The 21,975-nt window shown below is 40.6% G+C and overlaps 2 protein-coding genes across 3 annotated transcripts in view; one reads left to right on the top strand and one right to left on the bottom strand.

Annotated features, from left to right (window-relative positions):
* Nucleotides 1-5,564, bottom strand: part of TMEM241 (transmembrane protein 241) — a 55,877-nt gene extending 50,313 nt beyond the window's left edge. For both annotated transcript variants that reach the window (XM_031052939.2, XM_034066605.1), the window contains exons 1-3: nt 5,441-5,564; nt 3,191-3,237; nt 636-713 (exon numbers count right to left, since the gene is read on the bottom strand). In XM_031052939.2, the coding sequence (XP_030908799.2) occupies nt 636-713; nt 3,191-3,237; nt 5,441-5,512 (197 nt within the window). In that variant the 5' untranslated portion in view covers nt 5,513-5,564. The remainder of the gene's footprint in view (nt 1-635; nt 714-3,190; nt 3,238-5,440) is intronic.
* A 3,038-nt stretch (nt 5,565-8,602) lies between these two features.
* Nucleotides 8,603-20,479, top strand: RIOK3 (RIO kinase 3). Its single transcript, XM_005153518.3, has 13 exons — nt 8,603-8,735; nt 9,812-9,933; nt 10,822-10,967; nt 11,097-11,201; nt 11,750-11,859; nt 12,470-12,613; nt 13,470-13,597; nt 14,603-14,791; nt 15,267-15,426; nt 16,431-16,511; nt 16,600-16,689; nt 17,122-17,229; nt 18,897-20,479. Exons 1-13 carry the CDS (start codon nt 8,679-8,681, stop codon nt 18,996-18,998), a joined length of 1,542 nt encoding a protein of 513 aa, XP_005153575.2. The 5' UTR covers nt 8,603-8,678; the 3' UTR covers nt 18,999-20,479.
* Nucleotides 20,480-21,975: the final 1,496 nt, after the last annotated feature.

The raw sequence follows: 21,975 nt of genomic DNA, 5'->3' as shown, positions 1-21,975 counted from the left end.
ACAGTCTGCACCGCAGAATGGATCCATCCAAGCAGAGTACAGTATGCTGGAAGGCTCTTCTGAATGTCGTCACTGTTCAAGCAGATGCTCTTTGCTATAAAGCACCTTTTAATTTGGGGTTTGATCATTATTATCAATCCTGTACTGCAGCAGCTGCTCCTGCTGTGTGGTAATAAATGCTAGAGTTAGGCAAGAGTGAATGATACCCGTTTATGGGACACAGCTCTTACAGAAAAAGGCAGACCACGTTTATGGACTTCACTGCACTGAAGTTTTGGGAAAGGGTATGCTCTCAACCAAGGTTTCTCTTAAAATACTATAAGGGGAGACATGTGGGCAGACGGTTGGATAAACTACTTTTATAGTTTCACTGATGTCTGTGATTTTTTTGACCAAGGTTTTGTCTTACCAAGGCTAAACTAAATCCACTTTACAGGAGCAATCAGTTGAGGTGTGTGTCATTGAACATTCATTAGACTAAAACACAAGATCTCTCCTATGCCTGTGAAGCATAACACATACACACCTCCTGACTTATATTTTAGCAAGTTAGTAACTTCCACAACCAACTTAACTATGTCATAACCCAGCTACAGAAAATAAGTATTCAGCAGATACTGAAAACCCCACAATACCTTGAACACAAGTTTATCTCCACCCAGCCCAGCTTCCAGGAGACATGAAGCAGAAGTCCACCCACTAATGTCTGCCACCTGAAATCAAAACAAAACAGCACCTCTGAACTATTTGCCTTTTTTATCCACATAAAGCATGACCTTAGAATCCACAGAATTTCCCACAGCACACCAAGACTTCAGTTATTTGCTGTTTCTCTAGGTTGCCAGGGATGTCAAAATTCCCCTTTGAATCTTCCATTTTTGTGGGCCTTCATTTCCTCCAAATTTTATAATACTCAGGCACTTCCACTTCCTGTTTCAAATGCTTTGTAAATTTACCACAATTACCTTAGTCATGTTACTGAATTTATCATCTCTTCCCACACAAGGTTTACAATAATAATAGTTATGTTAGAGTCATGATCTTGATCTGAAGATGTGTGACAAGAGATTACTATCTTTTAGACATAAACTCTTACTGTTAGAACAAATAAACATGATTTCAGACTTCAAAGACTTGATTCAGCTGAAGCAATAAGCCTCAAGGATGACATGTATAGTCCTAGTATTTTCAAACATTAGCTCTATGACTTCACATGGTGTTAGATTAAAAAATCCCTCCAACTCAGCCTGCTTTCCCTTCACAGACACATCTTGTGTAGCAGGCACCAAGTCAAGTGTCATCAACAATAACATCACTATGCTGCACGAGCCTCTGATTCAGAACCTCTAGAGAAAACTTTACAGACAGAAAACCTTTCATGCAAACCACAGTACTGAAGTGTTATAATTGGGAAGGTATAAAACAATTACATACATTCTCCATTGACTTATCTATATAATGATTTATCCTACCATAAAGGTATTCCTTAGTCTATTATGGAAATATTTGAGGCCTTAGAAATGCTTGTAGGTAACTTAAAATGACTGGTGATGCATACTGATTATTTTTTTAGATCTTTAAAGTAAGTTATTAGCTTGTTTCTTCCTTAAGCCAGTGGTTTTCAGAGAGGTGTTTCATGCTTCTTGGGTGAAAATCCTTCAAAATCTAGCATCGTTCAGACACAGACACTGTATTACAGTATTAAATCACACCAATATTTGTGATAGGTGTAGAAGTGTGTTTATTTATTATTCCCATTCATTGCAATGTACTTAAGCAATTATTCAAAATCTCACACATATGCAAATAAACATTCATTCTATGTCATATTACATACAGTTGGACAGTGTCAGAGAAGAGCAAGCTCATTGTCCACATGGGTATGATGAATATTTAATGCTACTATCACAGCTCACTTCACCTTTTTACATGAGGAGCATACGAGAGCTTAACAGCCAGGTATCTCTGATGCTTGCTGCAGGCTTGACTATGTTCTAAACCAAGCCAGTGATGAATTCCCATCAACTCTACTGTGAAGGATTTCCTCTTGTCTCAGGTTTTAAAGACAAAAGTTGAAGTTCCAGATGCTTAGCTCTATGCAATATACTCTTAGATCTCACAGAGAACAAAAACAATGGCAATAAACAGTAACAGCATGAACTGAGAAAAACATTCGTTACCTCATTTGTTCACCTGTCATGGCTCTAAATGAAAGTGCAGCTGAGACAATTATTAAGGAAAGATCACTTTTAAAAGCCAGAACTCATGGAAAAATACTAAAATACTGAGAAGCACTTCCAAATAACAGAAAAAGGAAGTAACTGTGGCAACACAGATGCCATAAAGAAGTTGCTTGCCCCTGAAGTAGGTTTTTTTGCTGTTGATTTACAACATGTGTAGTTTACACACATTACTCAAAACCCTCTCCCCATATGCTAAAAGCCTTGTCCAAGAGACAGTCTCTGTGTGGGTGTGTCAAAGCATTCATTGACACACAGCTCTATATTTAATAGAGCTGAACACACTCAAAGAAAATGGAGATTCCTCAGGCAATTATTCCCAGCAGTCCTGATGCTGCAAGTCAGACAAAAATATATGCTATGTTAAGCATCAGTAAAGGAATTAAAGATATCCAGTGTCTGCAGATTTTCACCATTACCTCAAAAGAACAAATGGGGGAAGTCTTAAATCTAAGAGACCAACTTTCAGTAAATGTCTCACAAAGTATTAACAGCACTGATGGATACTTAGCAAACTTGTATTTCTCACTACGGTCATGATATGACAGCAACCTGTAATGCAGAGTTACAAAGGCTAAGTGTGAAAATAAGCAACATGGTATGTGTATGCCTAAATATGGGTTTAAGGCTGGTTTTCATTAACATAGCAAACTGCACATTATCCATGAGTGCCATCTCCAGAGAAGGCAGTCAGTACTATAATTGTGACTTTTCTATGCCAAAGCATAACACTTTCAGAAAAATGAGAAAGTCTTTCTTAATTATATCACCATTGTGGTGCTTAAAAACTAACCAGGACACATTAATGAATGCTTTACTAAGGCTTCATGAAGTATGTTCTCTAGACAGCAAAAGCCAGTAATGACAAGAGGTAATAAAGTTAGCAACAGCAAGATATTTACTGACTGAAGTATTTTTCCAAACAACTGTATTCTTAAAACGATACTTACCCTTGAAAAAGGGTAGGGTAGGTAAATTGCAGGACAGACAGGACATACTGGAAAACAAATACCAAATTAATGGACATCAAACACTTCCAGCTTATAACATCAACAATTACAAGAGCAACAAAACAAACAGTTTTTACTAAAATAAAAAGACAAAACAAAAAATCAGTTATTTCTCTTCCAACACCAGAACTGCTGGATGCTGCCCCAGTCACCGTGGAAGGCAGCAGACACCAAAGATCATGGGGTATAAAGCAGACACACTGAACAACAGAGAGAAGACTACCTTCTGAAATGTTCTTTCTGAGCACATCCCATGCATCACATTGAACGGGAAAACGATTAACAGGAACAAAAAGACACAAGCAGTTTTCAGCTAAAATAATACCATACCACACGGGCAACCTTTAGCAGAATCAATCTTAATATATTTGTCTCCTTCTGATTAATTTATCTTACAGACCTGACACTCTGTTCATACACTATTTTGTGTAAAATATTAAGCAGCCCCAAAAGCCCTTTGGAGATGTAATATATGGGAGGAAAGAAGCAAAGCCTCTCTGTCATTGTTTTACCATGCTTTGTCAGGGTCTGTGCATATGGATAATAGCATATTTTCCCACTACATACGTATATATGCAAATATGAGGCAAAAATACATATGTCTTTCAATATGTGTATCAGAATCTAACAACTTCTCATAATGAAGTATATAAATATCATTTCTGCAAAGGAGAAGAATGGCTGAAGCTTCTTCAGAGGAAGGGAACCTGCCACCCCTTCCAGGAGCCAGCACAACCTGTCAACAGCAAAAGGAGAAACTGAAAGCTTTCAACAGAGAAGAAACTGTGCTGAGCACCTTGCAAGGTCCAGCTTTTAGGTGTGCGGAGTGTCACTAAAAAGCTGGCATCAATATACAGATAAGGGTTGCTGGTTCACAACAGATCATATTATACATACATTTGACAGAACTGCCACCTGCGTTTTAAACCAGGACAATATATCTGCGCATGTTCATACTTGTTCTTGTGTTTACAAACCACCTGCAACAACTGAATGGCCTATACTCTGGCTATTTTTTAAGTTTATTACAGTAAAACCTCCATTCAGGTTTGAAAAATGAGGCCCTATGTCAAAGTCCTTCCAATTTCCTCTCAAGTGTAGTTAAACCTTTTCCAACATACAGTGCAATCTGGCAGCTTTTCTAGCCTCTCTCTGTTCAACTCATCACTGCTCCTATCAGTCTGTCAAATCAAATGTGCTACCTCTCCCTAGAAACTTTGCTTCATGTCTGGACTTCAGCCTACCTCTGGGCGTCCTTAAAGGCGAGCGCACCTTGGTACAGAAACCGGTGGCCAATGCTCATATTTTATTTTCACCTCTGAAACACTACTGTTTTCTAACTCTCCCTCAGAAAATCCATACTTTGATTGCTTCAAAACCATCTTTTCTTTCAGAAATCTGCACCAGAACCACAGACACACTCTCTGATAAATACGACAGGAAGGAGTGGTTATGACTTTATCTCCTCCTCCTCGAGTGAAAAAAAATACTTCACTCTATGGCTATGTTTAAGCCATGCAACTTTATCCACAATGTGGCCATCTTCAGCCAACCTCTACTTAGACATTTCAGCAATACCAGGGGTCATGATGCACGGTGGAAAACAAAACTTTTTGTCCTTAATTTGCAGGTTAATTAAACTGTAAAAGAGTCTGTGGAAGTTAACATTTGTTTCAGTGCTGCTATAACAATTTGAGTATTTCACATTTTCCTCTGTATACTTGGTATTATTGTTAATAGATCTCTTGGGGAATGGCTGTGCTTTCAGTAGCTGCAGTAACAATCCAGCCTCAACAGCGCTTTCAAAGCAGAGTAATTTCAGGCTCTACAGATAACATTTCATTCGTTTGAGTAATATATTACCCCCTCTTCTCCCCTAAACATGCCACTTCTGAACTTGGAGCGCACACTGGGGTGCGCATTTGACTTAAGGTGCCAGGGGGAAGTCTTCACTAGGGGGTAGCCCTCCTCCGCCGGCTCTCCCTGAGGAGGGGAGGGCAGGGCAGGGCAAGAAGAGGATACAGTCCCTCCTCCTTTTCCTCCTCCTGTGTCCCAGCACTGACCTCAGACGCATCCCCCTACTACCGCTACAGCGGAGAGACTGCCCAGCACCCGCATCTCCTCCGCCTCGCCCTGCCCTGGTCCCTCCGATGCTGGGGAAGAAGGAGGCAGCTCCCCGCCCTCCCTCACCTTGTTGGTGAAGCAGGACGCCAGGTAGAAGAGGCAGAAGGCGAGGCCACCCGCCGGCCTCTTCAGATACATCTGTCACCGCCCGCCCCGCCGCGAACACCCCGGTACGCAGGCCCGGCTGGAGGCAACCATCACAGCGACACGTAGCACCAACGGGAAAAGGGACCCCGCCGGCCGGCACCGCCTCCTTAAAGGGCCGGTGCTGCCGCCTCGCAGCGGCCCAGCGGGGAAGGGCTTGGGATACGGGGCATGGAAAGTTGGACATGACCCGGCAGTGTGCGGGAGCAGCCCAGAAACCAACCGTGTGCTGGGCTGCATCAAAAGGAGTGTGACCAGCAGGTCGAAGGAGGTGATTCTCCCAGTCTGCTCCACTCACATGAGACCCCACCTGCAGTACTGCCTCCAGCTCTGGGATCCCCAACACAAGAGGGATTTGGAGCAAGTCCAGGGCAAGGCCAAGAAGATGATCAGGGGGCCAGAGCACCTTTGCTATGAGAACTGGCTGAGAGAATTGGGCTTATTCAGCCTGGAAAAGAGTAGGTTCCAAATGACACTTCAGAGCAGCTTCCAGTATCTAAAGAGAGGGGCTACAGAAAATCTGGAGAAGGACTTCTTAAAAGGTCATGTAGGGACAGGACAAGGAGGAATGGCTTTAAACTGAAAGGGGGGAGATTTAGAGTAGATGTAAGGAAGAAATTCTTCCCTGTGAGAGTGGTGAGGCACTGGCACAGGTTGCCCAGGGAAGCTGTGACTGCCCCAGCCCTGGCAGTGCTCAAGGCCAGGTTTGACAGGGTTTTGCGCAACTTGGTCTAGTGGAAGTTGTCCCTGCCCATGGCAGGGGTTGGAACTGGATGAGTTTTAAGGTCCCTTCCAACACAAACTATTTTGTGATTCATCAGTGATAAGTAAGCAATAAACATCCCAGAGAAGCTGAGAAGCAGGGAAAGACGTGCCCTACCTAGGCACGGTTACTGGGTGTTCTTTTATTATGGCCTAGGTAAGCCTTGTTCTTCTCAGATCTGGTATTAGCCAGACCCTATCTCTGCTGTTCTCACCTTGGCTTTTCTCAGGTAATGAAAAGCACAGGGCTCTCCCTGTACAGGTACACCCTATTTTTAGAGGATGGAGCAAAGCAGTGTGAACAAGGAGCTGAACAATGCCTAACCTGGGGAGTGAGAAGGGCCCTAACTAGTATACCAGAGGCCAAATCCAGCCATAAAGTGAGCCTGTCTAACCTGCTACATTAGAGCATTGACAGCTCAGTGGTCTCCGCTGTACCAAAACAAATTCCAAGTGTTTTGGTCCATCACAGAATCAAAAAACTCATACAATAATTGAGGTTGGAAAAGACCCTTAACACTACCAAAACCAAATTAAGCTAGCACTGCCAAGTCCACCTGAGAACCATGCTTACATTTCTATTAAATAAATCCAGGGCTGATGACTCCACCACTTCCCTAGACACACTGTTCCAATGCTTGACAACCCTTTCTGTGAATAAATTTTTCCTAATATCCAATCTAAGTTTCCCCATACACAGGCACAATCCCATATGGACTGGAAGGCGGTGGCCCAAAACAGACATCAGATTTCCAGTGCTGAGAAGTTTGGTCCACTGAGGCCTACAGAGATCAATGGCACTGATGTGCCACTGTAATGGATGCGACAAAGATGGTGTGGTGGGTGATAGAGCATTTCCACTTTGCAGAGCATGTGTTTATGTAAGCATGTCAAGAGTGTGTTTTGCAAACTAGGGAATACTTTGCATTGTGCCAAACATTTAGCCTGTAAAGCTTTAAAAAAGAATAAGAAAACTTTACAGGTATGTACAGAGTATCTACAAAGTAAGCATGTGATAAGAATACTTTTGACTTTTTATTTTAGTGGCATGTCATTTTAATTGAAAATATTACAGTGATTTCTCTCTTTATGCTTCTTCCAGCATTTCTTGTTAGAATTGTGAGACTCAGACAAAGATGATGGATCTTTCTACAGCAAACTGCAGAGGCAGGTTTGCATTCTTGTAAGCCACTTACAGTGAGATATTATGAACAAAGATATAAATTTCTGCCAGTATTGTTTATAATGACTAACTTGAAATACATATTAAGTAATTGCTATACAGCTTTGGAATTATTTTGAGTAATATGAATTGAAACTACAGGTTGGGCAGAGAAGAGATTCAGAGCAGCCCTTCAGAGAAAGACTTGGGGGTGTTGGTTGATGAGAAAATGAACATGAGCCGGCTTCAGTGTGCGCTTGCAGCCCAGAAAGCCAACCGTATCCTGGGCTGCATCAAAAGGAGTATGACCAGCAGGTCAAAGGAGGTGATCCTGCCCCTCTACTCTGCTCTCGTGAGACCTCACCTGGAGTATTGTGTGCAGTTCTGGTGTCCTCAGCATAAAAAGGACATGGAACTGTTGGAACAAGTCCAGAGGAGGGCCACGAGGATGATCAGGGGACTGGAGCACCTCCCATATGAAGACAGGCTGAGAAAGTTGGGGCTGTTCAGCCTGGAGAAGAGAAGGCTGCGTGGAGACCTCATAGCAGCCTTCCAGTATCTGAAGGGGGCCTACAGGGATGCTGGAGAGGGACTCTTCATTAGGGACTGTAGTGATAGGACAAGGGGTAACAGGTTGAAACTTAAACAGGGCAGATTTAGATTGGATATAAAGAAGAAATTCTTTACTGTAAGGGTGGTGAGGTACTGGAATGGGTTGCCCAGGGAGGTTGTGAATGCTCCACCCCTGGCGGTGTTCAAGACCAGGTTGGATGAAGCCTTGGGTGATATGGTTTAGTGTGAGGTGTCCCTGCCCATGGCAGGGGGGTTGGAACTAGATGATCTTAAGGTCCTTTCCAACCCTTTCTATGATTCTAAACGCGAACGTCACTGTCTAACTTGCCGCTGTGTGCCCTGCCGTCAGCACCGCCCCGCGGGCAGGTGCCGGTGCCCCAGCACTCCGCCCCATGTCCCCACTCCAGGGTACCAGGTCTCCCCACCTTTCCTCCCACTGCCGACAAAGAGAGGCATTCCAGCACCCACTGGTAACCACCTGGGCCGTCCCGCTGACATCACCGGAAAGGGGGGTGAGGCGTCGAGACGCCGGCCAATGGGCAGCCTGACGGCAGGTGACGAAAGAGGCAATCGAGGAGAACCCGGAAGGTTTCGCATTCGGAGTGTCGCTGTGTACAGGGAGCTCCCCGTTGTCCCCCCTCCCGCCCACCCTTGCGTGTGCAGATGGACTCGGTCGGAGTTGCCGCCGACGCCGGGCCTGGCTCTGCTTGGCGGAGCAAGGTGAGTGCCGGGCTTGGCCGGGCTATAGGGAGAGGAGAAGAGGGCGCAGGCCCGACCGGGCCTTAATGGTGGTGGCAGAGGCTGCCCGTGGGGCTGCGTCCGCCACCTCGGCTCCGGCTCCTCACGTCCGCCCCGCGGTACTTCGGCTCTCCTGGGTCGTAGACGTGCGGCCGCCTCTGGCCCGATTCCTGGGAGGCGGATCTGGAGAACAAAGGCAAGCTAGGGCACCGGGCACCGTCTTTGGGTCGCGCAGGGAGACGGCACGCAGGTCGCTCCGGTTCGCGGCCGCACTTCTCCCGCCCGCCTCCCTTGGAGCGGCTGAGGCCGCGGAGAGGACGCGCAGTGGTGTCAGTAAAGCCAGGGCTGCAGTTATTTGGGAAGCTGAAGGTTTGGCTCCGCTGCCCAAGCGAGTAATGAGCCGCGCTGGACAGATACGGTGTGGTTCGCTGCGGCTAGCGATTATCTCCTTGGTGGAGAGAGCTGCTGTTAAAACCCGATAAACGTGCTTCGTGCCAAACTCTGATGGTAAAGCAGGGAATTGGATCCCAGTGAATTAGTTATCAAGGCGGTAGGCAGTGAGTCACAACTTGGAGTCCTCATTCCTCAACCCCCACCTTTCCAGTCAAAGTTGTGTGCATGCTCCTGGGATTTTGAGGGGATGTTAAATGATGGGTGTCCTTTCACGACTCCAGAAACGGAGGAGAAAGCTGTGCATGAGCCATTACTGTTGTGGTGTTCCAAGAAAAGTTCTATATAGACTCTGTAAGCAAACTTTATGGAAAGGCTTTGCCATTGTCTTCAAAGAGTACTGACATACCGACTTCCTCCCCCACTCCCCATTAGTAACTGACCATGAACATGCTTTCAATCACAGTTCTCCCTCTTGAGTTTATGAAATTACTGTTTTAGGTATTTTATGTAGTTTAGTTCATCATACTTCCCTAAGTACCTAGAACAGGCAAGCTCTTATAAGATTACATGAGCTTATTTTAGAACCAGTGATAGCTAATTATCCTGATTACTGTGTTGCCACTGCATTTCTTGCTTGCTTGAAGAAAATGTTTGTTCATTCACAGTGTCCATGGGGAGCCCCTAACACAACATCAATATCATGTTCCTTTGCTGATGTAATGAGTGAACAGCTGGCAAAAGAGCTGCAGCTGGAAGAAGAAAATGCTGCTTTTCCTGAAGTGGTTGCGTAAGTTTTAAGTCCTGGATTAGTGATTTCTGTAGTTATGAAGCCATCTTTTATCTCTTATGCTTTCTTCTACCACGTTTAGCATGTTGTGATATAGTAAATTCTTTGCCTGTTAACTCTGTTTCTTCAGGTCATCTTCAGTGAAGTTGGCTTCCCCAGTTATAACTCTTCATTAAGATTCTCTTCTCTGTCACACTTCCTTCTTTCCTGATGTTTTCTTTGTATTGTTTTGGGTGCTTTATGCCAGTCTCTATAAGCTCATTTTGAGAAATGCTTTCAGGAATTTTGTTGCTTGAAGATTTCTTTTCCATTTCAGAGACATGTTAACAGTGTACAAAACTACTTTGAGAACTGTCAGGTGCATCACCTGTATCCCCCTAATACTTGGATGTTCTAAGCATACAGGCCAAGATCTTACTAGCTTTAAACTTATACATGTTTTATTTATGGTCTTTTATGTGAAACAAAGCAAAGCAACAGTTTGCTGTTTATTTTTAAATTTGCTTTTATATGTTTGCTTATGGAATATGCACACACACACACACACACACATACATATATACACACCTGTATGCCTTCTTGCAATTTCATGAAGGGCATCTTAAAAATAGAGCCTAATGCTTCATATAGAATGGTAAACAACTAGAAGTTTAAGTTGTATTTGCATTGCAAGGGAGTAGCGAAGTGAAATTAAGTCATGCTATAATACTATTTAGTGTTGCCTTGGAGGGGGAGCAGATAGTTGGGATCTATTAATTTCTGTGCAGCTCTGCATGAAGACTTTGGTATGAAAATGGTATAAATGGTCTTTGATGAAATGATATAAAGTGATGTGTCTGTTTAGATTATTGTGTCTAACTTTTAAAATTTCTGCTTAATTTTACGTAGTGTTGCTGAAGGACCGTTTATTACAGGAGAAAATACTGACACTTCTAGTGACCTAATGCTAGCTCAGATGCTGCAGATGGAATTTGACAGGGAATATGACGCACAGCTTCGGCGTGAAGAGAAGAAGATCAATGGAGATAGCAAAGGTACCTTCATTAGAATAAATATTTTTGCTTTGGAGATATTCTTGGCATTCTGCTTAGAGTTGACAGAGCTATGAGGAAGTAGCAAACCCCTGATAATCATGGACATGCTTATTTCTTTTGTTTCTCAAGTCTCCATATCCTTTGAAAACTATCGGAAGGTGCATCCGTATGACAGTGACAGCTCAGAGGACGAGGTCGATTGGCAGGATACCCGTCATGATCCTTATAGAGCAGGTATGTGGTGATTTTTAAGACAACGCTTCCTTCGGTTAATAGACCTAAGAATATGACATAATGAAATTCTTTTTTTTTTTTTTTTGAATGTAAGGATACATTCCAGTTTCATGTAAAATCAGGTCACCTATTTGGGAGGTGTTATGCAGGAAGTTAGGTGGGTAACTTCAGGTTTCTGTCTGCCAGTATACTGGCTTTGGTGCCTGACTCTGGCAAAACAACTATTGCATGTGGCAAGTACTTCTGGGATATGCATATCTGTCATGTACATTTGGCTGGGGTATCTGCACATATTGAATATTGCTGTCTTTAACACACCAAAAGTGTGTCTGACACCTCAGAGAAGACAGAAGTAAGTCATTACATAGCAAAAGCAGCTGTCACGCTTAGGATAAGAGAAGACTGCATTAAGATCATACAATTGAAGTCTTTTACTCCATTTAATAAATAAAACTGTTACTTTTGTGGGCATTGTGGAACCTTTATGAGCATTGATTAATGTGTTTTTTTATATGTAAAGTTTGATTTATTTTTCTTCCTGCTGCCAGATAAACCTACTACTACACCTAGAAGGGGCTTCATAGGAAAAGGAAAAGACATTACTACTAAACATGATGAAGTGGTATGTGGAAGAAAGAACACTGCTCGCATGGAAAATGTAAGCAAAAACTTGGGGAAACTTTGTGAAACTGGAATGCTGTAATTCAACCAAAGAACTAATGCTTGGATTAGTTACTCAAATATGCAGTTCGAGTTGTGCAGGAGATTTGTTTAATAATAGTGTGTAAATGACTATGATTCAAGAACTTGCACAGAACTGTTTTGGCAGTTTGGTATTGGGAAATAAAACACCAAGGCTATTTTGAAAAGTATAACTGTTGTGTAACCTAAGTTTTATGCTTTCTAAAATTCATTTTGCCTGATGAGCCAAAGAACTAATTTTCAGTCAATTGTTCAACTTGCAGCTTTTCACAGTGTAAACATTTTGTTTTCTTTAATGTAACTGGTGCAACTTCTGCAAATAAGGAAATACTTCAAGTGCTATTTTTACAGGATGTTAGGTAATCTCATATTGATTTAGGCAGAACTTCAAGTTCTGAGTTCAGAGCAGGACGGTTTTCAATGGAGTGACAGCATTACACAAAGTGGGTTTCATAGGGTCCTAATCTACCATATTTTTTCCAAATTAGAATGACAAATTTCTCCTTGTGGCAACTTTTGGTGTCTGCAAGTAACAGTGCTTAAATTTATATTATTTCTACTTGTAGTTTGCACCTGAATTCCAAGTTGGGGATGGAATTGGGATGGACTTAAAGCTGTCAAATCAAGTCTTCAATGCCTTAAAGCAACACGCATACTCTGAGGAGCGTCGAAGTGCAAGACTCCATGAAAAGAAGGAGCATTCCACTGCTGTATGTTTTTAATCAAGTCTTTCTCTATACTTATCTGGTGTAATAGCTGAACACAGTTTGAGTAATTTCTTGAAACATCCAATTTTTAGTAAAACAGTTAAACATTACTGGAGGAATTGTATTAGCCAGCTCCTCCTAGTAAAAGGCTATCTTTATTTAAGCTGCGTTACTGTGAGAGCCAGCTCAAAGTAAGATCAAGCTGCTTCCGTTTTTTTTCTGTTTTTCTAAACTTGTCTCTTAATAGCTACAATGAATAAACTGCCTAGAAATTATTTATAGAAACCATCCAGAGGGTTAATCCTCTGCAGCTGAACCATGTGGATCCAAATATGTCTCCATAGCAAATTTCAGGAAGATGTGGTGTCCAAATAAAATCTGACTTAATAATTTAGGAAGTCAGTTGATATGCTTTATGGGTGAGTTTAGAGCAGGGCCTCTGGTAATGCCTGCTGTGGACTTTAAATCTGGGTGTTTTGCTTTATAGTTTTTGAAATATGAAGAATATAGTATTTGGGATATTTTGATTTATGATTTCTAAAGACTTCTTGAAAACACTATAGAAAGTGCTCTTGAGCTACAGTCTGTACTTTATGTGGAATTACTAAAATACTGTATATGGAACACAACTGATAAGGTACCTGAGAGTACTAAATCTTAAGATGACAGTGCTGGAGCAGTTTGGCTTTGTTTCATCTGCTTGCTTTGGTTTTGTTGTGGTTTGGTTGGTTGAAGAACTAAAAGAATGCTCTTAATACATTATTCGTTCCACCTAGTTGAACACTTGCAGTGTATAAATACTCTAAACCCACTGTAAAGCAAAGAATTATGTTAATGAATATTCATTTCTTGTCTGTAGGAGAAAGCAGTGGATCCTAAAACGCGTTTACTTATGTACAAGATGATCAATTCTGGAATGCTGGAGACCATCACAGGCTGCATCAGCACAGGAAAAGAATCTGTTGTTTTTCATGCATATGGAGGAGAGTAAGTATATTGTTTGTTACTAACAGTAGCTTTAAGTACCAGAGATGGTTTTAAAAGAAGAAAACACAAAAATACTTAAAGTTTGTATTAATGTACTTGCAAATAATAATATAAGAATCTGAAAACTAAATGGCACCAACCGTAAAAAAAATCCCACTTTAGAGACCGTGGAGACCATTTAATGAACAGGGACAAATCCACCCTAACTTTCTGTGGAAAAATACGCACTTCTTTTGTAAGAAAGGAGTCTTCAAATTCTGAGGAACTCTTTCCACTGACCTACCCCGGACTACAGAGCTGTCATGATCATCTTAGGCTGCCTGAAGATTGTCTTTCCACACAAACTGCTGAATTATCAGCCCCAGCTGTACAGTTCAGTGGAGGTGCTGGTTTTACTTTTGGGTTACCTTGAGAACAGTGTTGGGATGCTGTTTGCAAGTCATGTAAGAGTCCTGTTTAAAACACTACCATGCTGGAAGGACTGTGGTATGTTGGTAGTGATGGCAGTGCATTTAAATCACTTCAAAGTAATGGTGTTTCAGAAAGAGCTAATAAACCCCAAATACAGGTAATCAGGAGATGTCGAGAGAGGGGTAAGTTGGGGGTGGAGAGAAAAGATGCACCATGTTTTTGTGGTGCTTAAAGATTGTGATACTTCCATTATTTTTTTTAATGCAGATTTTTTTTCACTCATAATTTCTTGAAGCAAGTACATCCATTAATAGAGCTCTTCTTAGCTATAACATTTAAATAAAGTATGAACAGATTAGGAGATGGAGCCTACTTGATAAGCAACATACAATCAAAATGCTAAAACCCAAACGTGTATATAACGTTAATTATAGAACTCTTAGCAACTTCACTAGAACAGGCTTCCGAATTTGATAGGAAAGCAGATTTTATATTAAATATTGCTTTATCTTGAAATATTTAAAAAAATAAGACACCCTTGCTTGTGAAGATGTAAATAGTTAACTTTGTTATATATTGGACTTTTTCCATAAGAAATGCAACTGAAGATAAAGTTATACCTCCAGAATGTGCCATCAAAGTGTTTAAAACAACTCTTAATGAATTCAAGAACCGTGACAAGTACATTAAGGACGACTACAGATTTAAAGACCGCTTTGGTAGACTGAATCCACGAAAGATTATTCGTATGTGGGCTGAGAAAGAAATGCATAACTTAACAAGGTAAGGAAAAAAAATGGTGTAGTTGCCAAATACCTGTTGGTTTCCCATTTTCTGTTTTAAGGAAAATATGTCTGGGTAGAAGGTTTGATTTGATTTTTAGGCTAAATAATGTACAGCCTGACACAGATTGAAGAAGCTGTTGGTTTCTTACAGTTTAATGAATTGGAAGCATTTCCAGTGATTTAGTAGAAAAATGTACAAGCCCACGAAGTTAGGGTGTAGCTATAAAAATGATTTTTATTTTTTTAGACCTACTTGGGACTTTAAGGTTCAAATTTTCCTATGTGAAATACTGTGAAATATATATATATTTACTCAGGTTTCAGTTGGCCTATCTCAATGGTTTTTTGACTCTGGATCAAATTTCTCACTTGGCTCTCTCAAGACTGAAAATGAGCAAGGAAGAACTAGAACTGTAGGGTTTGGGGGGTTTTGTATTGTTTTTCTTAATCAGTATCAATTTTCTGATCCACAGAATGCAAAATGCAGGAATTCCTTGTCCTAAAGTGGTTCTCCTTAAGAAACACGTCTTGGTTATGTCTTTCATTGGCCAGGATCAAGTCCCAGCTCCTAAACTAAAGGATGTAACACTTAGTAGTGAAGATATGAAAAAGGCCTACCATCAGATTCTTAATGTAAGACAATGCTGATTTCTCCTCCAGTTCTGGGTTGTGTTTTCTTTTAGGGGAATAACTTAAAGGACAAATCAGCATTTATTTATTTTTCAGGATGTTTGCACCACTTCCAAGATATGGAGTCCAAAGGCTTATTTTGCTGCTGTTTAATGTGTGACTCAAAATAAATAAGAAATTATGCCCTTAAACCAAATAAATTTAATCTTAATCCCAGTGGAAGATGTGCTGGAACTTGATGACAAACAGATATTTAGCAGCAGAGGAATTAGGAGCAAGTAGTCCTCCTTTTATAGAAGCAATATGTTGTTTCTAATGTTCTCTGAAGTCTGTCAGGGTATACCAAACACTTAATTTACAATGCTTAAGCACTCTCCAGTGGATAGGCCCTCCCCAGCCTGCTTTTTAGCAAACATAGAAATCAGAGAATTAATCAGGATATAGTATGGTAGATACTTTAATTTTCTATTACCTGCTGTAATTGTTTCAAACATGTACTTGCTAACTGTCCACTTGCTATTACTTTATAGACTAAATCAAACTGACTAAACAAATCAACCATCCATCCCAGCAGCTTGATAATACAGATGATCTGTGACTCAAATCTTGGGACCAATAGAGCAACATGGCCATGTTCTTAGTGAATATACATAGTAGTTAGGATTCAGCACCTAAAACTGTGATACTTCTTTCCTGTGTGATGGGGGTGAGAAGGACAGGTATATTTTGAAAATGTTTTTATCTGTCTCATGCATGTGGACTGGTTGGCAGAGCTGACATGAATTTACCGGACTGATTCTTCTGACTTGCCAAAACTAAGCTTGGTGATAAAAGCTTAGTTTGCTGGCAGTTTACCAAATCTGTGATACCCTGTATGGAACTTTACTGAGGACTTAGAGGAAAAAAAAATCCAAGACATAAATTGGATGGTGACTGGGGAAAAAGTCATGCAAAAGATATTTATTTGGAGTACAGCATACTTCATTCATTAATTTGATTCCTTACAGATGATGCAGCAGTTGTATAAGGAATGCAACCTGGTCCATGCTGATCTGAGTGAATACAACATGCTTTGGCATGATGGGAAGGTGAGCTTATCCTCAATGTAGGAAGGAAAGGTTTCATCTAATGTGAAATGTTAATACAAAGTGAATTGCTATCTCTCTGTGACTACAGGTGTGGCTAATTGATGTCAGCCAGTCTGTGGAGCCAACCCATCCTCATGGACTTGAATTTCTGTTCAGAGACTGTAGGAATGTTTCACAGGTAGGACCTCTTCAACTGACTGTCTTCTCTTACGCAGAATGTTTTCCGAGATAAAATCAGTTCGGAGCTAACAAATAAACAACTAATACAACTCCATTAAAAAATGGTCACCATATATATTTATGTATGAGATATGACCATATATATATATATATATGGTGATATATATATGTGGTGACCATATATATGGTATAATCATATATAATACGATTACTCATATTTTTTTGTATTGATTGCTCTCTGAGAAGTGAAAAAAGTATGCAAGAATTAAATGGTACCACTAGAACTTAAAACTTTCAGTTATTTCTATCTTCAGGTCAAAAAAAGCAGAAGTGTCATTTTGACTAAATAATGTAATTGTGATGTCAGGAAGGAAATGAATGTTTTGTTTAGTGTAGTAAAGTGTTTAATGTGTCTTTTTATATTGCCTAGTTCTTCCAGAAAGGAGGTGTGGCAGAAGCACTTAATGAGCGTGAACTCTTCAATGCTGTCTCAGGTTTAAATATTACAGCTGACAACGAAGTAGACTTCCAAGAAGAGGTATAGCTTTCTGTGTCTTAACATTTCAGTTTGGTTAGCTCATTGCAGCTATTCTAGTACCTTAACTTTCCACATGTAGTTTATATGATTAGTGTGTGTGAGTGTAATTTCACCAATCATTCTGCGTCTCTTTTTCAAAGTTTCTTTCAACCTGACGCAAATGTTTTCAGAAGATCAAATTGACAGACCTCTCCACCCCCTTTCCTGTTTCCCCTGCTCCAAGTATAAAAGGCTTTATGTTACATACCACTGTTGCTTTCAGTGTTAAAAAAATTAGTGATCTGTTTTAGTTTAAAAGCTAGCTTTGCTGTCTTCCCATACATATGTTAAAGGCTATGCAGAAAAGGAAAGCTGGGTTAAAATAGTAATTCTACTGCTTAGGTTTCATGGTTTCGATTTAGATTGACTTGAATTCAAATTTTTCCATAAGACGTTTTCTTTAATGTAACTGGTTTTCAATGTTTTCATTGAAAACATTGCTAGTATTTTCAATTTTCAAGCCTAGAATCTTGCTAACATAAATATGGACTGGGAATCTTTGGTCACCTTTGGCTTTTAACTTTGAGATTTTGGCTGTAACTCATGAAGGCATGTTTCCTGGTATCAAACATCTAAAAAATATCTGGTCAAACATTCTATACTTATTAATTAAACATTCTATATTTTATTAATTAAAGTAAGAGCAACATGGCTGATTTCTACTCACTTCCTAATGACAGTATAGGTTCCAGCATGTAGTAGGTAGGAATATGGAACTAGTTAACTCCTGGGTTAGGTCCTCAAAGTGAGGAAAAGATAAAGGGAACAGAGTGTCACTGTTCCACAGTCCTTATGTATCAGCAAAAAACAGTTCCTTCACTGACTGTGTCATGAGCACTGGGGTGTGGGGTGGGGTTGTTTTGTGTCATCTTTTGTACATGTAAGTTTTATGGGAAAGACTTACACTGCTGTTTACATAAAGGCGAATTTGAGCAGCCCAGCCTTAAACTTCAGACTTTGACTTTAGCTGTAACTAAAATTATCTCCCCTGAACTGGAAGAGGAAGTAATCCAAACATAAGAAGATCAAAATAAGCTACTATACTGTGTTACTTTGACTGTACAAAACATTTGAGTATAACTCTCTTCAGCTTTTACCACTAAAAATTATTCCAGTGGATTTGTAACCTTGGTATTACTTCAGATTTCTCTAGTGTTGATGGATTGGCTGAGTTACAGTAAAGATGTTCAGAGTTGGAAAAACTCTAGGGAATACAGCTGAAGTCTTAAGAATCATTCAGTCCTCCCTGCAACTCCTGTCTCTGGCAGTGTTCAAGGCCAGGCTGGATGTGGCTTTGAGCAACCTGTCTAGTGGTTGCCCATGGCAGGGTTTGGAGCTGGATGATCTTTAAGGTTCCTTCCAACCCAAACCATTCTATGATTCTGATTTCAGTTACACAGCATGAGAAAATATAAAGGAGTGCTACTGGTTTTAGGAACTTGTTGAATACAGATGTTGTAGCTATACTTCCAAAGTATGTTGCTCTCTACATGTGACCAGGTTTTTTAAATAGCAGTACTGTCTATACCTGATCAGTCACCTCAAGCTACCTTTTAACATAATTTAGAACCATTCTGGTGCAGGCATGTTTTTATGATTTCAGCATGGATTTATTTTTGTCTCTCTAGATTGAAGCCTTGGAGAAGAGGAATGAAGATCATGTGCAAAATCATAGAAAGAAACTGTCAAGGTTTTCAAGCAGTGGAGACCCACCTATATTTGATGAATAGCACTGACCGTATAGCTGCTCCTGTAACAAAACACAAGTTTACTGCTTCTATGTTGGTGCAGTGGTAAATGCCAACTACCCGTATCAAGAGAGAGTGTGGTTGACTGTGAATGCCAAAATGGAAAACACAGCGAGTGTATGGTGATGCCTCAGTGGTTTTATGTTTTAACTTAGCCCACACGTCAGGCTGGCACTGTGAGAATTGACTCTCACTACCTCTTCAGATGGTCTGACAACTTCACCAACTGCCCAGGTTCATTAGATGAATGTAGCCAAGGTGGTCATATTTTGCATGATGGAGAGCTTATATGTTCTAGTTTTTTAAAAAAAGTAAACACCCCCCCTTCTCCCTTCCCTCCCCACCCCCCCTCCCGGGCCAAAAACCTTTAAAAATCATTGATTGTCTAAGATACTTAGTGGGAAAGCACACTAGGACAGTCCCTCTTTCCTATTGCTACTTGTAAAACTAAACACTGTATGGACACAGTGTGGGTGAATCTCTTATCCTTCTCCATCAGGGGCAAAATGAAGACTATGCACTGCAGCATTTGTATGAAAATGTTCATTTAACAAACCACTTTCTTTATAAATGAAAAGTCTGGACTTTTAATTTGAAGTACATGGAATGTGGCTGTGATTGTATCTGTAAATACAACTGGCTGTTAGAAGAGAAACAGTTCTGAATTCAACCAGCAGAGGACCTCCTTGGTGATGGAATGCTGAGGGCTGCATCCAAGTTGCATAGCTGTGTGAGATCAGTTGGCTTCATTCTTGATATACAGATAGTTCAAAGTAGTCAATTCTTGATAATATTCCTGTCTCTAAACTGAAATTCTGGGTAGATCATCAACCATTCTTACCACAAAGATAATCATAACTATGAAAACTAAATGCTGATCATTGTTATTTTTAAACTAAGCTTTCTGCTTACAAGTACAAAAGAAATACTCAGTTTTGTCTTTTTCATGCTTTTATTCTTAATGTCAGTCCTTTTGTTGTAGCAGGTTCTAAAAACCTAGCAATGTTTCTCTCCAGTGCACTTAAAGATGAACTGATGTAGTGGGATAGTTTGAAATTAAGAAATTCTGATCAGCTTCTTTTTAACTGGTGACTGTTTCTGCTGCTGCTCTTTAACAAGAGCAGAACAGAGTGTGGGTACAGTGGCATTCTCACAGTGTGCTGTGAAAATGATATTTTTTCTTCTTCATTTTTGTTGGAAAACTGATGGTGAAGTAAAAACTTAACATTTTGTGGTAGTGTTTTTGCATGGTTCTTGGCATGGTATAGGCCTTCAAGGATTCCTCAGTGCATTAGGGTAGGATTGCACTAATGCATCCTAACAACTACTACATAAATAGTAAACAGCCTTGATGTTTATGCCGGTTTCATCCCAGTACTTGGATACTCTTCCGCTTTCTAGATGGGAGAGTTGTCTTGCACTTACACCTCACTTTTGAAATAAAGGAACGGAGGTCTTTTGGAGACTTAAGTCCATTCCAGATTGCTCAGTGAAACAGTTGCCCAAAGTAGAGGTACTGGGGAAAGAACAGAATAGGTACCGAGAGGAAGATACTACAGTTATCAAAGCTCTTCCGGGAGACTAAAAGCTGCTGCTGCCAAATATAATAAATTCTCCTTCAGAGGTAGCTTTAGAAGTGAAAAGGATAGTCCTATCCTAGGCTTATTATAGGTTTAATTTCTTAAGAGAAAAAATGTAAAGCAGTTGCTAGTACCTTACACCATGCTTGTTTAGGAAAGATGCTTGTTAAGGATATTTGCATCAGAGATGATGAAGAAGAGAGAGGACAGCAGTGAAGGGAAGGTGTTTTTTGAGCTGTCAGATCAAACCGAGAAATTCCCTCCCCTTCACGCTGTGTACCTCAGTTTCAATCTTAATATTCCTATTACAGTTGCAGAAAGTGTTTGCTGTCCTGTTGGGAAGTAGGAGAAGGTTGAAGGTCAGTAGAATTCATTACATTTTGGCCTTGGATTAACTAACTTTTGGCTAAAATGCAAAAGATTTTTTTTATTATGATTATCATTAGTTTTTAAAGATTGATTAAAATTTAAGGTACTTTAAATGCTGCAGAAATACTTGTCCTCTCTAGTTAGCACAGAATTGTTCAATGACACAGAAGGGCCCTGCAGAACAAATAACTTATGGTAAGTCCTTATCGTGACTTTAGTTTCTCTTGTCTGATGTCCCAGTTGGACTAACTGGGTTGCAAGTTAGCAAGCGGTTGTTCACATTATACCATGTTAGTATCTGATAGTTCAGTTTCTCCTGTGCTAAGTGGTGGCACTCTCGTCTAATCTGAAAACTTCTAGATTGGTATGATGATCTCAGGCTTTTTTCATTTTCCCCTTTAGTTTTTATTTCCCTTTCTAAACTAATAAGCAAATACAATTTATGTTCTCAGATGACTTATAAATTAGACTGTAGGTTTTGCAACTCGTGAACTAAGGCATTAAGCCAGAGCATCAACCAGTAAACCCCCTTGCTGATTTATTGTCCAGCTAAAATACAAAAAATGCAAATGCTGAGAAACACCCCAGACTTTAACTTAAAGTTTTCACAGAATCACAGAATGGTTTGGGTGGGAAGAGACCTTAAAGATCATCCAGCCCCAACCTCCCTGCCCCGGGGTTGCCTTCTACTACACCAGGTTGCTCTAAGCCCCATCCAACCTGGCCTTGATCACTGCGAGGGAGGGGGCAGTCATAACTTCTCTGGGCAGCCCCTGCCAGTGTCTCTGTGCCAGGGAAGAACTTTTCTTCTAATACCTAATCTGAATCTTCCCTTTTTCAGTTTAAACCTATTGCTACAGTCTGTGATGAGGAGTCCCACTCCATATTTCTTGTAGGCCCTCTTTAGGTACAGGAAGGCTGCTGTAAGGTCTCCCCTGAGTCTTCACCAGGCTGAATAGCTTAAACATTTTACCAACATCCCCATTATTCTATTAATATTGTTCCTGACA

This window comes from Melopsittacus undulatus, chromosome 1 (assembly GCF_012275295.1).
Source record: "Melopsittacus undulatus isolate bMelUnd1 chromosome 1, bMelUnd1.mat.Z, whole genome shotgun sequence".
Taxonomy (NCBI): domain Eukaryota; kingdom Metazoa; phylum Chordata; class Aves; order Psittaciformes; family Psittaculidae; genus Melopsittacus; species Melopsittacus undulatus.
Note: the sequence above shows the minus strand (reverse complement) of the source record. Positions and strands in the feature narration are given on the sequence as shown.